The sequence below is a fragment of the Diadema setosum genome, chromosome 8, assembly GCF_964275005.1.
Source record: "Diadema setosum chromosome 8, eeDiaSeto1, whole genome shotgun sequence".
In the NCBI taxonomy this organism is placed as follows: Eukaryota; Metazoa; Echinodermata; class Echinoidea; order Diadematoida; family Diadematidae; genus Diadema; species Diadema setosum.
Window position 1 is genome coordinate 40,472,683 of NC_092692.1, and position 24,082 is coordinate 40,496,764.

General features: G+C 36.8%; 2 protein-coding genes across 2 annotated transcripts; one reads left to right on the forward strand and one right to left on the reverse strand.

Moving 5' to 3' along the window:
• Positions 1–1,813: 1,813 nt before the first annotated feature.
• LOC140232269 (cystine/glutamate transporter-like) lies at positions 1,814–15,454 on the forward strand. The gene is made up of 10 exons (XM_072312402.1): positions 1,814–2,294; positions 6,791–6,916; positions 7,980–8,079; positions 10,712–10,756; positions 11,125–11,248; positions 11,870–11,973; positions 12,560–12,656; positions 13,370–13,519; positions 14,670–14,847; positions 15,366–15,454. Exons 1-10 carry the CDS (start codon positions 1,814–1,816, stop codon positions 15,452–15,454), a joined length of 1,494 nt encoding a protein of 497 aa, XP_072168503.1.
• Positions 15,455–16,777: 1,323 nt separating this feature from the next.
• On the reverse strand, positions 16,778–21,323 carry LOC140231638 (pancreatic alpha-amylase 2a5-like). Its single transcript, XM_072311788.1, is given in 5 exon segments — positions 16,778–17,713; positions 17,715–18,320; positions 18,752–18,894; positions 20,107–20,330; positions 21,211–21,323. Coding segments are annotated over 5 exon segments (2,022 nt in total).
• Positions 21,324–24,082: the final 2,759 nt, after the last annotated feature.

Genomic DNA, 24,082 nt, shown 5'->3' on the forward strand with positions numbered 1-24,082 from the left:
TGATTAGTTACGAGACACTTGACGCCGGATAATGCATTTATGGAACCTCATTTTACAGTACTTCATGTGATTGATTCAGATGTTTGGTTCTTCCTTCTTTCAGCTCCTCTACATTGTCTGATTTAGAAATGTTTTACAGATCTATCTCCAGAAACAATGTGTCTATTTGTTAATTTACCATATATTGGATGCAAATGAAAATTCAAATGCACTTGAAGTTGAATGGCCTATCAAACACAGAACTACAATATTGTGAACCACCTTGCAAGGTTACTTTATTAGCCTTGTTGTAATATTTTTATTTCAGGCATTCTTTGTTTTCAAGGAATGGATTTCCAATATAATCCAGGCAAGTCTTTCCTCATTGATGTCTTTGATGAGATACTCGGCAAGGAAAATAATCCATATCCAAACATTGTTGTATTGTATACAGAAGACACACACGTAGATGTCATAACATTTACAGAGTATATTGTTTTAACTAAATTCCAATCTGTACACATGGAAGGGATCTGGTTTCTTGTCAATAATTTTCAGCAGTCAATAATTTTCAGCTGTTATGCAACTTGAAGGTTTGAAAAGGACAGATGGGGGACTAATCCTCTACTTGTTTGTCAGCCTTCGTATTACAGTGCATGTGGGACTCTAATGTTCACTTGCATCCTTTTCAAGTTTCAACTCAACATTTCGACAAACTCCTGCGAGTGATATGAACGAAATACATTGTTGACAGTGAATGGCGATGTACTTGCAACAAAACTATAATGTCATGACAATACTTACCATATTATCATCAAATGCTGTATGCATTTCGAATGACACGGAGTTCTCCGCAACTTCCTATTACGCAGTCCTTGACATACTTTTCACCATTGATTTTTATTTATTTATTTTTTACTGTCCTGCACATTTTCAGGAATACGGAAAAAGAAGAACCTTATGTATAACAAACAGGAGATACAAGCATTGTGTCTCAATGGAAAAACAAAACATACGAATCCGTGATTTCGGTATCAAGTCGTTATTGTGCTGTGTCTTATGTATATATTTATATATATAGTTAACTGTGATATCCTCACTTCAAAAAAAAAAATGATTTTATCATATTCTTACTCGTATACTTGTAAACTTTTTTTTTTAGGAGTAACTTTAAACTGGCCCGAAATTCTCTGTTACACGTACGAAGTACGAAGGAGTCTGTAGAGGATTACAAAGTCTTTTCATTAGTCAGTTTCATAGGTGCTTTTTGTATCGATAGACCAAAGGGTGTGTCTGTGTGTCTGTGTGTCTGTGTGTAATGTGGTTTGTCGAGAAGGTACCCAGACAGAGTGCAGTATCCGCAAAGTTGTAAAAAAAACAATGTACTCTATAGGATTCTCGACCGTTGTGAAGTATTGGTTGTTGTTGTTTGATTTGCTTTTAAGACTCATTCGCGCAACGTACGGCACACACACACACACACACACACAGGCAGTTACTCGCATACACACACTTTCTTATTGATTACAAAGAAAAAAAGGCTGATTATGAAAAAAGAAAGTACCGGAAAAAAAAGTTTCATTTGAGGTTTCCGAATTTGCATGGTGAGTGTCAGTAAAAAAACCGTTCACCTAAACACCCGAAAGCACTATCCCCGCCCCCGCCAGCAGCCCCCCCCCCCCCCCCCACGCAGTAAAATAATTTTGTTGCCCTGCATAAACTGGATACCCGAGCTGTTAAATCAAACATGAAATATCTAACAGACTCATTCGATCATTCAGACTATGTACAGACCAGAAGGCACTACAAAGATCTGCAAGCACTCACTTCTAAAATGGCTCAACATCGATCCAAAAACAGCGATAGACGAGAAGAAAAATCAGCTTCGAATCTTTCAGAGGATGATTCTGTCCGTTTGTCTCGTCAAGTCACGTTACTTGACAGCATATCTCTTATAGTAGGAGTGATAATAGGATCGGGAATCTTCATCTCTCCTACCAGTGTCCTAGCCTACTCGGGAGGAATAGGATGGGCTCTACTCATCTGGCTGTTCTGTGGCATTTTGTCCATACTCGGGGCTCTAACTTACGCCGAGCTTGGGACGACCTTTTCTGTTTCCGGTGGCGATTTCTCCTTTCTCCTTGAAGTCTACGGTACAATTCCTGCCTTTCTAAATGCCTTCAGCTTTTTAGTTTTGAGATGCGCGTCCTTGTCCGTTGTTAGCCTAACATTCGCTGCCAACATTCTCCTGATATTTTATCCTGACTGCCCGGTCCCAGAGGCATCAACACGACTTGTAGCCATGGTCATGTTGGGTACGTATCTTGACCTGCTAGCTGACAGTTTTGGTTGAGACCTAATTTCAGGTTTCTAACATTTTTTTGGTGAGATAATGAGAAACCTCATATAAAATATGAAAGAGCATGAAATTCTATGAGGAATTCAACGTTTATTTGACGAAAATTGGTTTTGAAATGGCTAAGATATCCAAAAACGAGCGATTCTAAGAAAGTGTGGGACCCACACTTTATTACGATCGCTTTGTTTTATTTTGTTTTTGGATGTTTCAGTCATTGCAAACCCGATTTTCATCAAATAAATTTTGAATTCCTCTTAAAATGGTATGCTCTGTACTATATCATAAGTGTTTTCTTGGTATCTCGCAAAAAGTTAAAAGCCCATTTCTCATCTCCACCAATACTGTACCATCCCTTTAATGGTTTAGTGTGAATGAACACAGACCTGTATGCATACTCAACATGACGATCTTGTTCCTTCTTTTACGTTTCTTTAATGAATACACTGCTTAACAATACTGGTAGTCCAAAAAGTCTAAGTTATATGGTTGAAGTAGACCAGGGCATACTGTCAGTGACCATCTTAGACCACGTAAAATGAAGATTAAAACAAAAATGCCCATAAGGCTGAACGATTTATGCAAGTACGTGAGTGTGTGTGTGTGTGTGCGTAGGTGTGCGTGTGTGTGTGTGTGTGGGGAGGGGAAATGTTCCATTCTAATGCATCATTCAGTAAACAAGTTGGTCAGCAAAGATTAACGGTTCGATAATGGTATGAACTTTGCCTGAAATAAGAATAACGTACGTGCTCTTCTTTATCCAGGGAAGCCTCTTTAGTGTTGACGCTGTTATAAGAATTCAAATTCTTAAAAAAATCCCTTTTAAAACATCAGTTTGTCACTTTCTGCCAACCATTAATCATGAGAATCTTAGATGTAAAATGGAAAAAAACAAACAAGCAAAAAGGATAATAAGCTTTCTTTTATTAAACGTTATCAAACAAATCTCCCGTGAAGGCGAAAATCCCCGATTCGGTACAAACATTTCATACAATATACTCATGAGAAAGTTGTGCTTTATAATAACAATGATAATAATGACGGAAAGGGAAAACTAGCGAGAAGTTGTGTGCTTGTTCACATTAGGTGTCTTCATTACCAATCAACAGTGTAACCTACCCTTTTCAGGACTTGAGAAATTTTACATTGCAGAAAGCGACCGAGTTCATTTGAATCTGAATTACGTTATTGCGAATACCGAAAAAAAAAACCACGTTGTTGGATGCATGTTGATTGATTTATGTTAAACTGCTGTTTGGTTTTACTTTGACTTTGCTTCGTTCAAGTTTAGTTTAGATTGTTGTTAGTGTTGTTACACATTGTCATTGTAGATTTTGAAGAAGGGCAATCAGCCCGAAAGCTCAATTAAAGGGGTTGCAACTCAACATCGCAGCAACGTCTCTCGTTTTTGTTTTGTGTGCAAGTTTTGTGTGTTTTGTGTATGCAAAAAATGTAATGAAAATGGGTATCATTATGGCTGATGTGAGTGATCATTTTGGTATTTTTACAATCGTTGATCATTATAATTGTCCAAGTTTGAATGTAAAGCCTAAAGTATATAAGAGAATAATAACTGAGGAAAATATATATGAATTTCAATCAAGGCTTACTGATACAAATTGGCAAACAGTGTATGCTAAAAATGATGTTGATGGTATGTTTGATTCTTTTATACAACAATTTCTCAATGTATATAATCAGTGTTTTCCATTGAAAGAGAAAAGACCCCCTAGAAGTGATATGAATCCGTGGTTTACCGACAACATAAAGAAATTATGCAGAAAGAAAAATATGCTTTACAGAAAATACATAAAAAGTCCAACTCAGTATAGAAGATCAGTTTATGTTAAATATCGAAATATGGTAAACAGTGTAATTCGGTTACGTAAGAGAGAGTATTATAGTAATATGTTTGAAAATGTACGAAATGATATGAAAGGTACGTGGCGATTGATAAATACTGTATTGCATAGAACTAGGACTGATGTGCAAAACTTAGAAATTGAACACGATGGTAAAGTTATATCTGACCCCCAAACTGTTGTCAATACATTCAATATATTTTTTAGTAATATAGGGTCCAAACTTGCACACAGTTTACCTGAACCTGAAACAAATTTTATGCAATTCTTGCCACATATATCATTTGCACATTCTTTTTTCTTGCAGCCTATCCATATAGACGAAATAGTTAAAATTGTGCGGGAATTGAAAACAAATAAGAGTCCTGGATATGATGATATAGATTCTTCGGTTGTAAAAAAGTCAATATATTATTTTGTAACTCCATTGTGTGATATATTTAATTTTTCCATAGAGAAGGGTATATTTCCAGATAATTTAAAGGTAGCCAAAGTTATACCAATATACAAAAAAGGAGAGAAGAGTGTTTTATCAAATTATAGACCAATTTCTATCTTATCTGTGTTTTCCAAAATATTTGAGAAACTTGTTCACACTCGTCTTATGTCTTACCTCTCCCAAAATGATATATTATTCAACAAACAATTTGGATTTCGACAAAAATACTCCACTTATTTGGCATTATTAGATTTTATTGACAAAATTACAACTTCCATTGAGAACAAAAAGTTATTGGTAGGAATATTTTTTGATCTGTCAAAGGCTTTTGATTGTATCGACCACACTATATTGTTGAGTAAACTGCGGTTTTATGGAATAAGAGGTACAGCTTTTAATTGGTTTAGGAGTTATCTTTCAAATCGTGTGCAATATGTAACATTTAATGGTTTTTCTTCTCCCTGTGTGACTGTAAATATCGGTGTACCCCAGGGGTCAGTTTTAGGTCCATTACTTTTTATACTTTACATAAATGACTTACAGCATGCCAGTAACTGTTTGCAGCTAATCTCATATGCAGATGATACTAGTTTTTTTATTTCATGTAAAGATACACAAAGTATCAGTGCAATTTTAAGTTGTGAACTAGAGAAAGTTCATCAATGGTTCATAGCCAATAAATTGAAATTAAATGCAGACAAAACATCATGTATGATATTTAGACCAAGAAATAACGTAGTAAACATTGATGATTTTAATGTTAAGATCGCTGATTTTAAAATTCCAGTTGTTCGTTTTACCAAATTTCTTGGAGTTATCATTGATGATCACTTAACATGGAGATATCATGTCAATGAAGTATGCTGTAAAGTCTCTAGAGCAATAGGTGCAATCAATAGTATACGTGCAATCGTACCTTCTGAAATTCTTGTTAAGTTATATCACACTTTAATTATGCCTCAATTATCTTACTGTAACATAGTATGGGGAAATTGTGCAAAGTATCTTTTACAGCGTATTTTTATTTTACAAAAGCGTGCAATCCGTATGATTAGTAATAGACCATTTCTTAGCCACACAGGTCCTCTATTCAAAGAACATAACTTATTGACAATTTTTGATATGAACAAATTTTTTCTCGCTGTTTTCATGTACACATATATAAACAACATTTTACCAGGGTTTCTTGATACTTCCTTCATCCAAAATAAGAATAAATATAATACTAGACAGATGAATAGATTGTATATCCCAAATTTTAAATATTGCATTTCAAGATACACTTTCAAATATACGGGACCTGTTCTATGGAACGACTTGCCAAATATGATAAAGCTGTCTAATAGACTTTCAATATTTAAAAGAAGATACAAATCATTCCTTGTTCATAAAGATATACTATAAATTTGAAGTTTCATGCAGTGTACAAGCACCACACTTTGATTACTCTTGCCTTCTTATATGTATTGTGCACTTTTTGTAGTATAGTCTTTCTTGTGTGTATTGCATCAATGTAACTATTCTTTGCTGTAGCATTTGGGATCAGCCATAGAAAGACCAATGGTCTATGTTGATCCCCCCACAAACTGAAATAGCTGTTTTTATGTTGTTTAGTCTGTTGTAAAATCCTTGTAAGTTGGACTTATTTTTCTTGTATTGTTGCTATGTCCTACACTGTGTATGTATCGTTCCTGCATTTTGTAAATGCTTTTTATCAGGATGTGGAAAATAAATGAAATGAAATGAAATATATTTAAGTGTCCCTGCACTCACCCCGCCATGTTCTGGTTGAGTCCATTGCTGTCAGTATACGTCTATATATATATATATATATATATATACACTCTAAAAACACAAATGTTAAATTAGCATTTAAAAGGGCCGAGGAGTGACAACATTTTGAAAGTGTTGATTATCCTGCTAGATTCAACATTTAAAATGTTATTTTAAAAGTTGGATGCAACACTTCAAAAAATGCTGTCACTCCTCGGCCCTTTTAAATGTTGATTCAACATTTGTGTTTTTAGAGTGTATATATACCATATTTCATGTTTCGTTCCTTCTGGCAAAATGTCTGATGTACCATATTCTATATAAAGTCTATTTGAATTCTATAAAATGAAATAATGAATGCATTACTTTCTTTTTCTTTAGGCGGAATGGTGTTTTCAAACAGCATCAGTGTACCTGGAAGTCGTTTTATAAACGTTTTGATGACGATCGCAAAACTCTTGGCTTTGGTTGCAATCATCATTGCAGGCATGACTAAACTTACCCAGGGTAATTCTTTATGCTTTGCCTTCATTCAGATTAAACAATGAAAAGAATAGAATAGGTGTGATGTAGCGGTTAACGGTTGTTTTTACTGCTGTTTAATGCTCCTTGATAGTGTAGTAGCATTAGCAGCAGTGCTTACTCTCCGGAAAAGTCACACACAACCACAAAATTTCATTGTAAGCTCTTCTGTCAAAATCGACAAAATTGTCTTATTAATAGTTATTGATATTACTGTCGTCTCAGTTTTGCGTTTTGTTTTTTAACAACATCATGATTTCAGTCAATACCTGTATAGTCACTGTCTTTCATGACTAAGATGTGAAGCAGACGACTCGGGGCTAGGAAATATCGGACCATGGGAGGGGGGGGGGGGTGGAGGTATTCTGATGTAGTTTATGACACTCCCAATTTGATTTTATTTTCACTTTTTTTTTACAGAATGACCCTTACTATGACAATATTTACATGATTTACGCAGCGGGGAATTTTTCGATTGAAAAAAAACAAATCGAAGATTATTATTCCAGATAAGGTGCGCACCATCTCTGAATTTCAATTCTAAATATGAAAAAAAAAAATCTTTCATGAAGGAGGAATATGACGCCCTGCTCTGTTGTCAAGTTCGGATATAAGATTTTCAACTAGTTTGAAGAGTGAATGAGAAATCAAGAAATTCAGTTTGTTTTTGCGTAACTTGGAACATTGTAAACGTATCGTCTTACTTTTCGGTTGGAACTTTTCCACATCCAAAATGTGCATGAGATCGTTTCACTTACTGTTGACGAGACATTCGTTCAAACTCATGATCAAACTGACATTCGTTCAAACTCATGATCAAACTGACATTCGTTCAAACTCAAGATCAAACCGACTATCGTTCAAACTCATGATCAAACTGACTGTCGTTCAAACTCATGATCAAACTGACATTCGTTTAGACTCAGGATCAAACTGACCGTCAACCACCAGCTGCACAGAATATCGTCCTTCGTTTTCTGTATTCATTTCATGAAATCTCAATATCAAGTCAAATCTCACAAAAAAAAAAGTAATATTTTCATTTCAGGCAACACAGAGAATTTTGCAAAAGCATTTGATCCATCCGAATTCAACTTCAGATCGTTTCCGCTTGCCATTTACTCTGGACTGTTCGCCTATTCTGGCTGGTACGTTCAATTCATTACATTATCTGCGGATGTTTAGAGTGAACTCCAATCACATTGCACACATAAACAAGTATTGTGAATCTTCGTATATGGAGAGTTGTGATATGGTTTGTTTACGAAACTGGAAATGGGAATGCGATTATCAAGGTTTTGAATGTACAATCATTTGAAAGCAGAAGGAATTATTATTTTTTTTTGTGTGTGTGTAAACGCTCATGTATAAATGCATCCACGGACAAGCCCCAACCCAAATATGCAATAATATTGGGATGATTTTGACAGGCATGGGTTTGATACAAAAGCAGCTGATTCGTTGAATGTGGTACCACCTAAACCGAAAGTAGAGAATCTTAAAAGCGGCTTTAGACATGCAGGAAGAAAGGAATGAAACTCACTACCAAATGTCTTGAAGAAATCAAAGTCACTATCAACTTTTAAAGAATTGTATAAGAAAATGCATTGTACTGATTTCATTTAACGCCCCTCTCTAGTATAGTATTACAATTTCTTTCTGTTATACACGTTTATATGACCCAATTTTTGTCGTCTTGTATGGTGTTTGTGTGCATGAGTGCTTGAATACTGTATGTGATGTGGGTATACATCCTTCTTACATGTCTTTTTAAAGTTTGATTTTATTGTGTATGACTGTTTGTAATCTATTCATTGTTAACTTTTATACAGGCACCTATTTTTCCTTTTCTATTGATTATTATGGACTTGCGAATTCAAGTTCCTGCTGGAAGAGTTTTAAGCTCATATTGTACTCTAGTGGCTTGATTGTATATACAACTTTATTTTTTTTTTTTTTGCATATATACGTATATGTTTTGTAATTGTTTTGTACATCCGGTTGCAACTGACTTCAACTGGGCGTGTTGCTCCTTCACGGTTTTTTTTTTATTATTTATGCAATGTGAGTTTACATTCATATAGGCCTATTTGGATTGTACAGGACTTTGATGTAAAACAGCACTCACGTGCGAATCTTGTTATCCTGTCAAAATATGTTGAAATAAACAGATAAAAAGAAATTATATCTTCCAAATAATAATATGAAATGTTAGTATATATAATTTGATTTATGAATAACATATATATATATATATATATATATATATATATATATATATATATATATACATATGTGTATATATGAAGAGTTTGTTTGCAAAAACCGATAAGTCCATATTTGTCAAATGGAGATATTTGCGATTAAAGTACAAGAAAAATAAAGAGAATAATAAGAAATTTTTTGCTTCTTTTGACCATAACTTCAAAAATATACCTTTATATATAGTGACCAATATATCATTTAAAAGGTATTATTTTGTACTTCATGACAGAGACCGTACTTCAAAATCTTCAAAAATGGACTTATCGGTTTTTGCAAACAAACTCTTCATATATATATATTGTAGCGAAATCGATCAATTCCGCTGTATAGTCTGTGTATAATAAGCTGTGTATTGATAATTCACTATCGATAGTATTAAAAGTGTAATCGATTATTATATGGTAATGACGTTACTAAGCGAGGTCTAAAATCCCGGTTTTGGTAAAATTATTGAATATTACGTAAGATAGGGGCATGGAGGGGGTAAGATGATTTATGATTCAGAGAGAAATAATAGATACCAGTAATTTGAGACTAAATATGTAGGGGTTTGGTGAGAATTGCTCCTTTTATTGGTAATTTAGTGGTAGAAATATTGATTAACTACGCTTATAATTATTGAGTAAAGATATAATAGGGTAATTAAGTACACGATTCGTTGTCGAGTTGGGACGGATAGGGTAAACATGTCGTAGCACGTGTTGAGTGGATCGAGCTTTAGCGTTCGAGCCTTTAGCAGATTTATTGCAGGGGCTAAGTGTGACGCTAGTCTAGGTTTTTGTAACCTATAGCATACTGGAGCAGGACTTAAGGTTCGGAATTTGATGGTAGCAAAACCGTGTGGACGGGCGCAGTGAACTGTAAACGCGTGTTGGATTGTTGGACTGTTATTCAAGTATTCAGAATTAAATACTACCAGTTGGAAGTTAAACCATTGAGGGAAGAGTGATTTTTCCTACGTGAGAACCCTAAAGTGAGTGCAGGTGAGTGGTCTTTGGTGGTGACTGGTAGTAAAGATAGTTCTATCGGTAGACGTAATTCAGTAGTAAATGTGTGAAGCTGGTATGATGGACTGTTGATGGAGAACTGGTAGGAATAAATAATTGGTAGGAATTAACTGGTATCTTGGGCCGTATATTGCGGCCGAACGAACTCGCGCCTAGCTTGGCCATCCTGACCGAAGTTCGTCGTAGACACCAATCTATCATCACACACATCTACCACCAAAGTTATTCACAACACATATATGGCGTAAGGACCAGTGGGATATATGGCAGCGACGCGAACATTCGTCACAATATATATATATATATATATATATATATATGTGTGTGTGTGTATGTGTGTGTGTAACTGGTTTTCTGCCGATGAACGATTACGAAGAAACAAAAGCGAATGATTATTTACAGTTTGAAAATAGTTTGCTTTTCATACAATGGCTATATATATGCCAATAACTCTGCTCCAATAAGATGGTACTATACCAGTCAATATTTCTTTGTTTCATCATCATAGGAGATATCTGCTTATAGTGACTGAGGAAATTATAGATCCTTCAAGGTAATTAAACTTACTTGAATATCTTATGGTCAGTAACTCCTGTTTTAGATGAATCATGCAGTGTCATCTGTTTCTTCAATATGGATGATAACAACAGCCAAGGGGATTGAGGAAGAGAATTTCATTATTACTGTCATTATCATCATTATTATCATTGCTACTATTATTATTATCATTACTACTACTACTACTATTACTGCAATTATTATAACTGGAACACTTCAACCTCGTTAATCATGCCCGTTTACACTACAAGATTAACATTTTTTAGACTATTCGATGAGCTAATATGCATGGGAATACCTCCATTATCTCTTTGACACGCAATATTTTAACCCTTGTTTTGGTTCTTGATTTTTTTTTTTCAGAACGATCCCAAAAGCTGTCGTTATATCTATGACGATAGTAACGGCTGTATACTTGCTGGTGAATGTCGCTTACTTTACGGTTTTGTCTGCTGAAGAAGTTTTATCTTCCACTTCAGTAGCTCAGGTACATAGACATTTTTGTTTGTTTCATGCCACTATTATCCGACAGCGCATTTTTACAATCCAAAACTCCATTTATTCAGGTGAATTGTGATTTTGAGAGATTTTGAAAAGCAACTTTAATAATTCATTCTAAAATATTTCACATGTAACTTCTATCTCTTGTTCTTTTACATTTTGAATAGGGCCTCCGTTCTTCTCTTGATGTGAATATAATATTTTTCTTTTCTGCTGCATGTGCTATTTTATGCCGTAAATCGATATACGGGCTCAATGAAAAACAACCGTGAGCCAGATAGTTTTTAAAATCTCTTTGGAAGTGAAGGGAAATGAAACAAACGCAAAAGATACAGATATGCGATTAGGATGAGAATGCCCCCATCCACTTTGTCATTATGACGAAATGGAAACAATATCTCTGTAGTCTGCAATTGTTTATTTATTCTATTAATTGTTATTATGATTAATTTATCTCTATTTGTGTGAGATGGCCTTACTTTTATTGGATGCTTTGTGGTTCTATTATTACATCCACAGTGTTGTTTCCACAGGCAACATAATTATCTACAACGAATATTTTAGTGATTTGTTGTTTTTTATCTTTATTCTTTTCGATTTTCATTAGGAATTTGGTCAACGTGTTTTTGGAAGTTTCTCGTGGACAATGAGCTTGGGTGTGGGTTTGTCTTGCCTTGGAAGCGTAAATGGTACAATCTTCTCCTTTTCAAGGTACCACTGACTGACAAATTGCCCTACATCGACGTAAATAAGCACTGAATATTCGTCATTGTTTTAGTAGTACTATTATAGCCATGACAACAACAAAAAATCGTGGGCGTAAATACGCGAGCAGGATTTAAACATACGACCTCCTAATCTCCGGACGACACTAACGGTCGGGCCGGAGCTCGTTGGCCTAGTGGATAAGACGCCCGTCCAGTGATCAGGAGGTCATAGGTTCGAATCCTGCTCGAGTATGTACGCTGCAACAACACAATAGCATATGTCACATTAGAAGAGAACAATCATTTTGATATCCGAATAGATTGTTTAAAAAGATACATTAACAAAATCTTTATGCATTATTAAAGAATCGGAATGATGGAACAATTCTCGTACGTACGATAATGAAAGAAGTTCCCCATCCCCCCCCCCCCACAAAAAAAGGAGAAGAGGAAGAAAGAAGTAGAACCTGAAGAGCAGTTCCCTTTATATTCAAGCTAAGTAAGTAATTATTTTCTTTGTCATTTCAGATATATTTGAAAACTAAGAAATATCCAATTTGTGTTCTTAATTCTGGTTTGATTACTGATAGATTTTTGTTGGTTGCATCTCGAAAAGGAATGATGCCTTCTATTGCCTCTATGATACACGTGGACAGGAAGACACCTTTACCTGCTGCTGTTATCATGGTGAGGATAACTTCTGTGTTCGTACCTTGCATATGAGGAGCGCAACGTCCATGTAGCTTATTCCATACAATTATTTGTGGTTTAATCATTGAAGTGGTACGCTTCAACAGACTTATTCTGTGCTCAAAAGGTATTGTCTATTGTGTAAACTCAAGACTGATTACGATGAGAGTACATGTACTGCCGATTGCAGTAATGATAGCGATGATTAGCAATCAATGATAAATCATTGTAGCCTCTACTTTCATTAGTGTTGTATAATCGTTACTCTTACTGGACTTAAAAGGTAACAAAATCCAATAAGTATGTGGATTGAGTAAAATGTTGAAATATTTGGTTTGAATTAATTTATTGGTACCTGCATTATCATTGTACATGCACTATACATGTACACATACGTTGAATCAAATCAATTTGTCCTTGTATTTCTTCACATAAGTGTCTTTCTTTAGTAGTGTCTTAAGTGTCTTTCATCAATAATTTCATTAATCGTAAAACCATAACAGGTTATCGGAATGAAAGTCTTGTACAGTTTGCCAATATCTCATTACTGAGAGGTAAATTCGATTAATCGAACATGTCGCAAACTGTTATACCCCCTGTACGTACGTAGGATGAATGTCAAATCGAAATGAATGAAACTGAGACGTAGCCAAATTTGTTCTCATATGAAATTTTCTTGCTTACAACAGTATGCTCTTTGTTTTTCGCAGATGCCTATTTGTGTGCTTATGATAATGAGCAGTGACGTGTACAGTTTGATCAACTTCTTGAGTATAACTACATGGATCACTGTTGCTGCGACGTGCTCCATTGTCCCGTATATTAGATGGAAGCGTCCGGAACTAGAGCGACCATTTAAGGTTTGTTCTACGATACGTTGCAATCCATCCATTACGCACATTAATTGCTAAATGAAATATAAAGAATATGTAGAATTTGTTATTAAGCCTACAGTCTATCACAAACCTGCTAGAAATCCAGTACAGGTTTAATCTATCTTTCTGTTGTCCTGGGAACTACCCCCCCCCCCCAAAAAAAAGAAGACTTTAGTTCGTTTCTAGACTGACTAAAATGAAACAAAGGGAAATTGATAATTCATTAATATCTCATTATATCCCATGACTGAAGAAGAAAATTTATCGCACATTCGCAAGTATCTCTCTCCTAAGACAACTGAATGCCTGGTTCACTCTCTTATATCTTCTCGTCTTGGCTTTGCAAATGTGAACTTGATAAACCTTCTAGATTACCAAATGCATCGCCTACAGCTGTTCCAACACTCTGCCGCTAGATTAGTAACTCTCACGAAGAACACTCCACACATCTCTCATGTCCTCCATAAATTGACAAGCGAGTTCTCTGCAGGATCTTGATCCTAATTGTCGGTTCACTACATGGCACAGCGCCAAGCTACCTTCAGGAACTATTCCAGAAGTACAAACCAACTAGATTTCTTCGTTCATCCACTGCGCATACCCTTCGAGTTCCCCGTACTCATCATTCATGGGGCAACAGAGCTTTCACTCAGTCTGGCTCTTCTCTCTGCAACTCATTGCCTTTGAAACTGAGAATGCATGGAGACCCCATTAACTCTTTTTTTTTTCACTAACTCTTGCGTTTCTTTTCGATCGTGGCTCTTTCCAAATGAAGCAATGTGAAAGGAGGTCTCACCCTATGTGACAGACAAGGCGCATTAAAATACTCCATTATTTTTATTATTATCATATTATTATCATCATCATGATTATAAAGAAAACCGATTTGCCGAAGTTGTTTACGTAAACTATTTCTTTTTTTTTATTAATCGTTGTAATTATTGTAAATTGTGATAATCGTAAAATGTATGTGATGGCCTCATCAGTCATCACCACTTACTTATTGGTAGTAATTATTGTTCATCCTACATGGCTTGTGAACCTTTTAAATAATTCTACTTGAACTCGCATAGTTTGGACAACGAGATTTGGGTGGTATTCACCTGCTCAACAATTTGACTTTCTTCTTTTGCAGGTGCCTCTGGTGATCCCTGTTGTATTCTTCCTGTGCTGTATGTTCATCGTTGTCATGTCTCTCTACAGCAGTCCAGTGGATTGTGGGATAGGTCTGGCAATCTTCTTTGGTGGAATACCTGTCTATTACATCTTTGTCTGGTGGGAGAATAAACCAATCTGGTTCAACCAAGGCATGGGTTAGTGCATCTTTCCTTGGTTCCTTAAACCATGTAAACCATATTATATTTGGTGGACATTGTCACAAGTGTGACAGAGCATTAGAACACAGTGTCGATAGTATGAACATTTATTTGGCACTTTGAAAATCATTATTTAAAGTCATAAACAAATAAAAGGTTTATGAATGGACCAATGTCGAGCTGGGAAGGAGAGATACTTACCCTCGGGAATGACTTGTCTGTTCACCAGAGATACCGTTAAAGCAGAATTCCAAACCAGCATATTTTGCCAATAGCAGATCTATAGTATACAGAAGCACATTGATCTATAGCACATGAACTAAAGTTTTTTTTTGTGTGATGAGATTTTATGGCACACGATGATGATATTATTTTCTTGCTGGACTTTGTAATATTGTTGAGATCAACAGTTAATCACCTAATTGACGAGTAACCTCTGTATAGACCAACACGTACCTCTCTTTGCGTGCTACTGTGATAAGGATCCTTCCTGTTTGTGTGTGTTTCAATTTTAGATCGGGCGACGATTTTCCTCCAGCAGCTCCTCTGCGTCGTGCCTCCTGAACCCGAATCCGAGATCCGAATCCGAGATCCGAATCCATGAGCCGAACTCGCCATCTGGCGAAATTTAAGATATCCAATAAGACCTCGGTCCTGTCTCAAAATCATAATTGGGTTGCCAAGTTTCTTCAGTTTGTTATTGTATTGGCTTGCTGATGCAGTCATAATCCACATCCATAATGGTCTTGTATGGTTTATCAATCACGGCCGAGACGGTCATGCTAATTATCAGAAGGACTGACCTTCAAGGAGGATGTACCAAGATGAGTCACAGGCATCACTTACGGACTAGTAAGGGTTGTTTGCAAGTAAATTGCTTACATTGCGTTTGCCAAATTAATGGAGATCATTTCATTTAATGATCAATTGTTGAAACACTTGTGCATGATATATATTTGTGACATCAGCTTTACCTAGCTTGACCCTTCCAAAACCAACGGCCCCTGGATATCTTCACGGATAACTCCACATAAGTACATGTTTGCTAAAATTTGTCTTGTATCGAACACGCTGGTATATTGTTTGATGTTGGTAAATGGTTGAATCAGCGCTATCACGTTTCCTGTTGTGTTAATAGAATAAATGTCAGCCGGCTTTGGCATGCTACATCTGGCTTTTTGCGACGTACTGCGAATATATATTTCGTCATATTTTGTTTACCCAGACAATGGACTCTATTTTAAACAATTTGCGCTGATGGTAGGGCTTAACGAAAACCCACAAGTCCCTTATCTTGCGCCCAATTTATTGAGTGGTATATGTGGAATGGCAAGTTGTGAAGGAAAGCAGTATACAGGAAACTGTATGAAACAAGCGGAAATGGCACAACGAAGAAAAATAAGGTGTGTTGAGTCTAATCACTTGTCCCCATCTCGTCGGCATTTTTATTTCAGCATGGCGTGCATCTCCGTATTCAAGATGTAAGTAATTACAATTAAGGGCCACATATTATGAAGAGCGGTTAATCATCACATAAGTAAGTTAGTGGTGGACATCCGAATGAACACTTCGCAACTTGGACGTTCGAAAAGCACAAGTTAAACCTAGAACGTATTCTAGTTTTTGTAGCGTACATATCTTATTGAATGATACATTTGTGGAAGGAGGCAATAGAGAACTTTACGAAGGACAAATGAAAATGACAAAGAATGTTGAAGAAAATGACGAAAATGTGATGAGTGTAATCATCTAACAAATATATGTATCTCTAAGCGTTCATCTCATTATGCCGGCTTATGGTAGGTCGAAGATTTTGTTCGACGAGGGCACAGGCACAGTTGTACATGTGATTGCTGACCATGATATTGCCAGTTATGACTATATGAACTTCTGTAATATTTTAAAGTCACATAATACAGAGCAAGGTTTAAAAATGATTGATAATACAAGTGTCCGAGCCGAATTCGAAAACATTGACGAGGCCGCATCGTGCAGAGTGATTGAGACTCGAGTATGGCTTGGTCCCACCTGCAGAACCCCTACAAGAGCCCTGGGAGAGATCGCTCTCCCAGCCATCGCCGTTCTGGATGTACGCCTTGAGATCGAACCACCCGTCCTCGGTCTCATCACAGTTCATAGCAAAGTCTACCATCCAGTAATGCTCACCCCATTCGTTCAGTGGGGTGTAGCCGTAGCCGTCGGACTGCACGTTGAATGCTTTTTTAGGATCATTGGTGGTCCATACAAGAGGGGTGCCTTCGGCGAAGGAGCCACGATAGCTCCCTTGGTCGATTTCAGCTCCGTTCCAATCGAGAAAATCATCACCTGACTTCCAAGAATTGAACTTTTCATTGCTCCCACCAATGTTGTGTGAGATAGGAATGCCACGTGCGTGATGGTTGGCACCTCCCCGGATGAACAAGTCCTGTCCAGAAATCGCCTCTTTGTGCACAAATATGACAGTGCGTGCCCAACAGCGGGCGTCAATGTGAATAGCTGCCATAGGGTCATCACCGACGTCGACATTGAAGTGTGCGAAACCATTGTTGTCAACATTGATTGTAGGTCCACTACAAGAGCCTGAAGTTGAATTGAAATCTCCCAGAATGATGTTACAATACTCGCCGCCTTGAAGACCGGTGTAGAGCCATTCAGACAATGGGTGCGTGTCTGCATTCAGAACATAGAATGCTTTATTTCCACAACCGAATGCGATCTGATTATGTCCATTGTCCCACCAGTTGGAGAGGCCCTGACCATTGGCGGTGTTGCGAAAACCAACCATGTTCCTAATCTGCCTCCAGCGATGTTCGCAGACCCAATCCCCACCGCAAGTACCGTCAGGATTAGTGGTTACAGAATCAGCTGTTTCCGGTGTCGTCTAATGGCGGGCCCTTGTCAGTGTCGTGATGAAATTTGAAGCTGCTCATGAGCCGTGTCAAGCCATAGGGGTAGGCCAACATAAAGGTCGTTGCCATTTTGTACTCACGGGGATTTTCGTGAGTGATGATGTTGCCCCCTCCACCGTGCCCTCGCTGGTTGTCATGGTTATCCACAAAGACAAGAGCAAAGTCATCTCGCAGCATTCCCCATGCCTCGCCAAAGTTCTTCAGATGTTTCATTTCATACCGGCCTAATTTCAATCGTTCACCAAGATGTAATCCGTACTTAAACTCAGTCACTCGACCGTAAGGAGTATACTCGCTAGCTTTGATGGGTTCACCACCCTGATCAATAACTTCCTGAAAGATAAAGGGACGACTACCAGAAGGAAAGAAGTCTGTGTTAAGGTCGTTCAACATGCCAAAAATTGCGCCCAGGTCAACGGGCCACATGTGTTTGCAAGCATCGACTCTGAATCCAGCTACACCGATGTCAATTAGTTTATTCAGGTACTCGGCGATTTTTAGTCGAACATATTCCTTTTCAGTATCCAAATCTGGGAGGCCCCTCAGATTGCAATTCCGTACCTGCAACACGTAAATTGTCACGGACAAAACATATCGTAATAAAGGCGTATGAACTGATCTTCCATTCCTAAGTAACCTTATTCCAAGACTTCACAAGAATAATCGAACAGGGAATTACCAAACAGTCCTGACTTTATCGTAGGCTATGATATGTAATACAAATTGTATTCACATCCAGCGACATGAACACTATACTTAGTAGTTATAAAAGCAGATGCAACAGATGTTTTGAAATTAGAAAAAAGAAGATGATATGGATTTCATCTTACATGTGAAAGGTATCGAGGACATTATTACAGGATTATGATGTCTGAATTGAATATATAATACTTTCTCTGTGTAAGGGAAATTCTATGATTGTTTCAAAATCCAATACCAAATATGAAACTACTTGTTCCCAGATGATTTTGTTTCTCACTTTTTGACCTCACCTCAAAGATATTAGTGTAGTCGAAAATTTCGCCATCCACTGTATTGCATTTTCCACTGTGCGTATTGAAGTCCCATGAGCTGTAAGGAACATTTGGAAAGTTATTGTTCCCAAATCTGCTCCCTGACGTACCAATGCCAGACCCTGAGAATGAATGAAGCAAAAATAAATAAATAAATAAATAAATAAATAAATAAATACATAAATACATAAATAAATAGATGGATTAATAAAATAGATGACACTATAGTGAATAAGGAGGATGTGTGAGTAGTTAAGATCGCGACAAAGTGTTTCATGACAAGAATTTATTTTCCAGATGTGAGGGACACGTTTGAAGCCGGTGCTTACATTCAAAGGTGTATTTGCCACTCGACAATGGTGAAAATGAAATTATTACCAGTATATAACAGAATTATGAACTCTTGAAAACAATCTCAGAGATTAGAAAACTGTAACTTTAAGGGTATATATATATATATATATATATATATATATATAATCAAGGCACACATTGTACACGTGTACATTGTTTCATATTTCTCTTAACAGTCTGTCTGATCTCGTACGTAGAGGCTCTTATATTTACCATGTATACACAGTCCTTCCTCTTTTAGGAAAGAAAGATTTTATTATATTGTGATATGTTTCTACTCTCACTCTCTTGTTGAGTGATACAGGCCTATTGTCACCACGAGTGAGAGAAAAAAACAAAACGCCTTCTTGAATCAATCGGTTAACGGCAACTTCATTCCATTATCTACACTGTAATTTGGATTTTAGGAAAGCCTTGCTTCTTCTCCCTTTTTTTTTGTGTGATAGAAGAGTAATCAGGCTTTGATAGAAATAAAACAAACTAAAAAGAAGACTGATCTTTTCCATAAATAAGATCTTGTTTTTCTGAGTCTCACATCACTTTATGTATAAATTTTGATTCATGTGTTCTAACCCACCTGAAGCATCTCCCTTCTACAATATTCATTTGTCCAAATTTCATGATATTCTTATGTTATCAGATATGTCGTATGCACTTATCAACACAAGTGATTTGACATTGACCTTCTGGGGGAGGTTCTAAGACCCAGACCATTAGCCTACTTCATACTATGACCTGGCATTTCCTGGTAAAATTTCGAATTAGTCTAGAACGACGTTAGGGTGAAAGAACTTGCGTAATTGTGAACGAGCCCGGCAGTACATAGGCTCCACAATCAACCCATCAGGCATATACCACCATTCTCATCCCATGTTAGTACAACTGATCGTGACTTTCGGCAAACAGATTTGCATTCACACGAGGCATACATTTGGAAAGAGAAACAGTTTTGGAAAGAGTTTTGAGTTCAGTGGTGTTACCTTGCGCCATGTGGTTGATAACAGCATCGGCATAGATTCGCACTCCGACGTTGTTGCAGCGCCTCACCATGTCTCGGAGTTCTGCATCGGAGCCGCTCCGGCTGTCCAGTTTGTAACTAACCGGCTGGTAGCGCTCCCACCAGGGTCTGAAGGGATCCAACACCACACGGTGCTCATTGGGAGGTGAAATCTGCACGCCGCCGAAACCATAGGGGCCTAGGAATCTATCAAAATGGAAAGGAGATACAGGTAGATGCAAGGCGGAAACATGGCAGTTATAAATGAGGTGAAGAAGAGAGAAGAAGTTAAACTCAAGATATTATCATCTTATGAAATACATATAAATGGTTTAAAAATCCCAGGAGTGTTATTATACATTGCTCCTAATCACATTTCTCCCATTTTAAGCGTTGATAACAGATCACAAAGTGAATAGAAAGGCCGAGTCTTTGAAAAAAACAATGAATGATAGCTGAACCTTGTAATACGATCACTATAAGCACTTATCGAAATTTATTTTGTGTCGCCCATCAGGGCAGCAGTCTCACTTTCACGCCGTGACAATAATGATTGGGACCAAAATCTGAAGTTGAGTTCAACATCATCACTCACATAACGTTTACTTAAAAACGGGGTTAAAGGGTTAAACAGGGTCAAGGTAATTAACAATGACTTTCGGAAACCGTCATATTCTCAAATAACAACAACAACAACGAAAACATTGTCTGCACAGGACACGAATGGGCATTCAATACAATATAACAGGTCTCAGAAAACATGGAAAATGCTCATTTGCACTTCTCTAAACTTCTCAGGACATTAAGCAATATCAAAGAAAATGTTGGCATTTTCATGGAAGGAAACCTCGGAAACAATGAACTGTGTACACGTGTCATATCAAAAACCAGGGATTGTTTCACCAGAAGGCTGTGAACAGTTTAGGTGCACATCTGAGAAGCAAAGGATTTTTTTTTTCAGTGAAGTGTCTCAGACATTTTAATATTCTTCATCATCTTGAAGTGTACTTGTCGAAAGTTTGATTTCTCAATTTGCCGTCCAGAATTTTGAGAAAATTTGGGCGAAGTAAAACACTCGTTCACGTACCTTTCGCATTCCTTGGTAATGTCTGTCCATTTCCACTCGAAAAGATGTACTATGGCCTGTTTATTCTCCAATGTATTTGGATTCCATTGGCTCAGGCAGGAACCAATTAGCATCGAGAAAATAGCCAAAGCCGGATCCGATCATCTTGCATTGCTGTTTATGGACCAGCAGAAAATATTACCTCCAGTCAAGGCTTTTGTCACACTTTAGTAGATAATTAATTTGTCGTTCAAATTCAAGTTCAGGGTATTTCTTTAAAACGCAAGATTAATTCAAGTTACATTCTTTTCCATTCGCAATCTTACATTTTGTTCTGCATGTGTGGCTGACGTTGAATACAAAGTCTTAAATATCAGTTATGCAATATTTCAACCCAAATTTAAACAAACTTTCTTTGATAGAGACACAGCTCAAGACAATGTGTATATATTGTCAAATTGTCTTTGAATTATATTGTAATTATTATCAATTATCTGTCCTCACGGCAAATTCATGTTCAAGCTAACAAACGCACATGTATCAAAACAGCGCCTTTAATACATGACAACAGAGCACGAATCTGCACATTATGGTCCAAAGACAGAAATAACCGTTGCCTTTGAAACAAATACTCCAGGGCCGTTATTACAGTGTTTAGTCGACATTGACAAATTAGGTGGGTGTATATGATAGTTCTTTACCGTACTCCAGCCCAGCAAACACACGTGCTACATAAATTAATGTTGGCCTATAAACAACGAATAAGAAAAAGCGCCAAAGGAGGAGATGAATGAAAACAGAAACAAAGAAGGACTTTTCGGCTGATAATGATTGAAGATAGAAACCTATAGCTATGGTAGAGTTGCAAGCTAAAACTCCATACAGACTGCATACAGACGGGGACTCCTTACCAAAGAACCGACTCAAGAAACAGCCAGCAACAGTTCAAAGGGTTTAGTGAGCAGTACTGATATAGCGCAACTTAATATATAGGTTCAAACATAGGGATACTATACTGGTAGTTCGAACTTACTTTGATTCACTATTACATTATTTCATTTTTTTTTTCTGTTAAAAGTCACACAGACGGGAAAATGTCCATACTGAGGGTTCGCCTGTGACTTCATTGATTTGTACTTTTTACTTCGGTCTACATATTTTTCAAAAGGTATGTCTATAAAAAATGATTTCAGACAGGAGAAAATAAACATTGCATAAAGTTCATATTGCTGTTGACATGAAAGTTACACTATTGAAACATTCTCTCTGTCTCTCTCTCTCATAAATGATTTAGAAATCAGCTGTGCTATACAGAATGGTTTCAGACAGGAAAAGATAAACATTGCATATAGTTCATATTGCTATTGACATGAAAGTTATACTATTGAAACATTCTGTCTCTCTCTCAGAAATGATATAGAATTCAACTGTGTTATTGTTCTTCAGGATATTAATGCTCAGTAAAAGTAACTTTAAACATTTACCGACTCCTATTGCATCGATTTGAATAATAATGTCTCAAAACACATCATTTGGTTTCTGCGGGTTGCGAAACATTGATTTGCACTCTTGCTTTGCTTACACTGCTGGGCAGGTCAGTAAACATTACACGTTTTCAAACAGCAGGTGTATTTCTATAAAGTGTGTGTTCGCTTGACAGAAAGTCAATATAGGCACCCCTACTCTTCCATACTTTTTCCTTCTCAATATGTATTATCAAATGATGAATTGAAATACCTGGTTTTTACACCACTCCTGCTACCTCTGATAGCATGGTTCATAAGACTAGTCTATTGCGGTCAGACAGTATCAGAAAAGGTTAGTCGTTTTTATTTGATCTTTGTTATTAGCCATTGATTGTTATTTCACTTCTCATTCGTTACAGTTGTTTATTCTGTTATAATCGTTCCTTTTCTAGAGCGCATGATGACATACATAGTTATGTGTTATGAGCTATCTATGTAAGCGTTTTTAATACTGTTATCGTCATCATGAAGTCCGTGAAGATCCGCACCCTTCCACGGGGGAAAAATAGCACATGATTCACTGATACAGAGGACACTTAGGGCTTTTTTTTTCTGTCGATGTTTTCTTTTCACAAAATGTCAGTAGTTCAGGAGCTTCTACAGAGGTTAAGATTTTAAATCCTTGATCTTTAACAAAGAATCGACACTTTTGGTAAATATGCGTTTGCCATAAAGCACAACAAATCGGTCTCATTGCCAGAATCTATCCTATTTGATAATAAGAAGTAATTTTCTTTTCCCAAGTGAGAGATTCATTCATTCTTTGTTCTCGCACACAAGAAAATATCGGACATAGCATGCACAAAAAACAACCAACATTGAATACAATCAATTACAGTATGTGTCTCGGTATACGCCTTTGTGGTTGATAGCGAGAGAGAGGTGGGGGGGGGGGGGGGGAGAGAGAAACCGATCGGTGTAATGCAATGAATACAGTAAAGAGTGTTGTCTATCAACAGGTAATGTTCGTAATTCTGAAAGTTCGTTAATCCAAAAATTTAATAAGGTTTGGTTTGTTATTCCGAAGGTTCGTTATTCCGAACCAGGCAAATTTGCAATACACAGATGTTCGTTAATCCAAAAATGAAATAGGGTTCGTTAATCCGAAAATTTGAGGTGTTGTTCCAAGCTTCTCCGAAGGTTCGTAATCCCAGAAAAGAGAGAGAGAGAGAAAAAAAAAATCTAACGCACGTTCGGAATTACGAACATAATTTCGTTTTCGGGCTAACTAATCTTTAGAATAACGAACGTTTCTTCTTCTTCTTTTTTATTTTCGGATTAACGAACCTTCGGAATAACGAACTTTTTTCATTGTCGGATTGACGAATCTTCGGAATAACGAACTGTCAACAAACCAGGTACTGGTA

Coding starts and splice junctions, on each gene's coding strand:
- LOC140232269 (XM_072312402.1), top strand. CDS start 1,814: ATGGCTCAACATCGATCCAAAAACAGCGATAGACGAGAAGAAAAATCA. Junction 10,757..11,124: donor GAAATTATAGATCCTTCAAG/GTAATTAAACTT, acceptor TTTTTTTTTCAG/AACGATCCCAAAAGCTGTCG. Junction 12,657..13,369: donor TACCTGCTGCTGTTATCATG/GTGAGGATAACT, acceptor TGTTTTTCGCAG/ATGCCTATTTGTGTGCTTAT.